The following is a 375-nucleotide window of genomic DNA, read 5'->3' on the forward strand; positions in this document are numbered from 1 at the left end:
GGAGGGAGCTGGCAAGGACGTGCTTGGAGGACACTGAGGTCACCCAGCCCCATCCAATGGGCAGCACCCAAGAAGGTGCCAGGAGGAGGTATCATCTGGGCTCCCACCATGGGGCTGGGCAGGGGGTGCCCATATGGGCTAAAGAGGTGACCAAGAGGGGCCAGGTCACGTAACAGACCCCCTGTCCCCACACATCCCCAGGGAGTAGGGAAACTGTGCCACGACTCATCCCTACCCCACAGCCCACCCCACATCCCACCCCATAGCAGGCATGTCCTGTCCTGCAGCCCTGCTCTCACCCTGCTGACAATCTTGGGGGTGTCCAGCTGGTTCCGCAGCTCGCTGGCCAGCTGGGTGAAGCGCTCGTGGCGGGTG

At 63.7% G+C, this 375-nt stretch overlaps 1 protein-coding gene across 1 annotated transcript in view; it reads right to left on the reverse strand.

The window, feature by feature from the left end:
- The window catches only part of ABCA2 (ATP-binding cassette, sub-family A (ABC1), member 2), a gene marked incomplete at both ends in the record, with an annotated part of 20,426 nt that extends 20,055 nt beyond the window's left edge, over positions 1–371 (reverse strand). Inside the window, 1 exon segment of the mRNA XM_010143649.1 lies at positions 300–371. Coding sequence (XP_010141951.1) covers positions 300–371 — 72 coding nt within the window.
- Between the last annotated feature and the right edge of the window lie 4 nt (positions 372–375).

The sequence above is a fragment of the Buceros rhinoceros genome, unplaced genomic scaffold, assembly GCF_000710305.1.
Source record: "Buceros rhinoceros silvestris isolate BGI_N320 unplaced genomic scaffold, ASM71030v1 scaffold10129, whole genome shotgun sequence".
NCBI classification, from domain to species: domain Eukaryota; kingdom Metazoa; phylum Chordata; class Aves; order Bucerotiformes; family Bucerotidae; genus Buceros; species Buceros rhinoceros.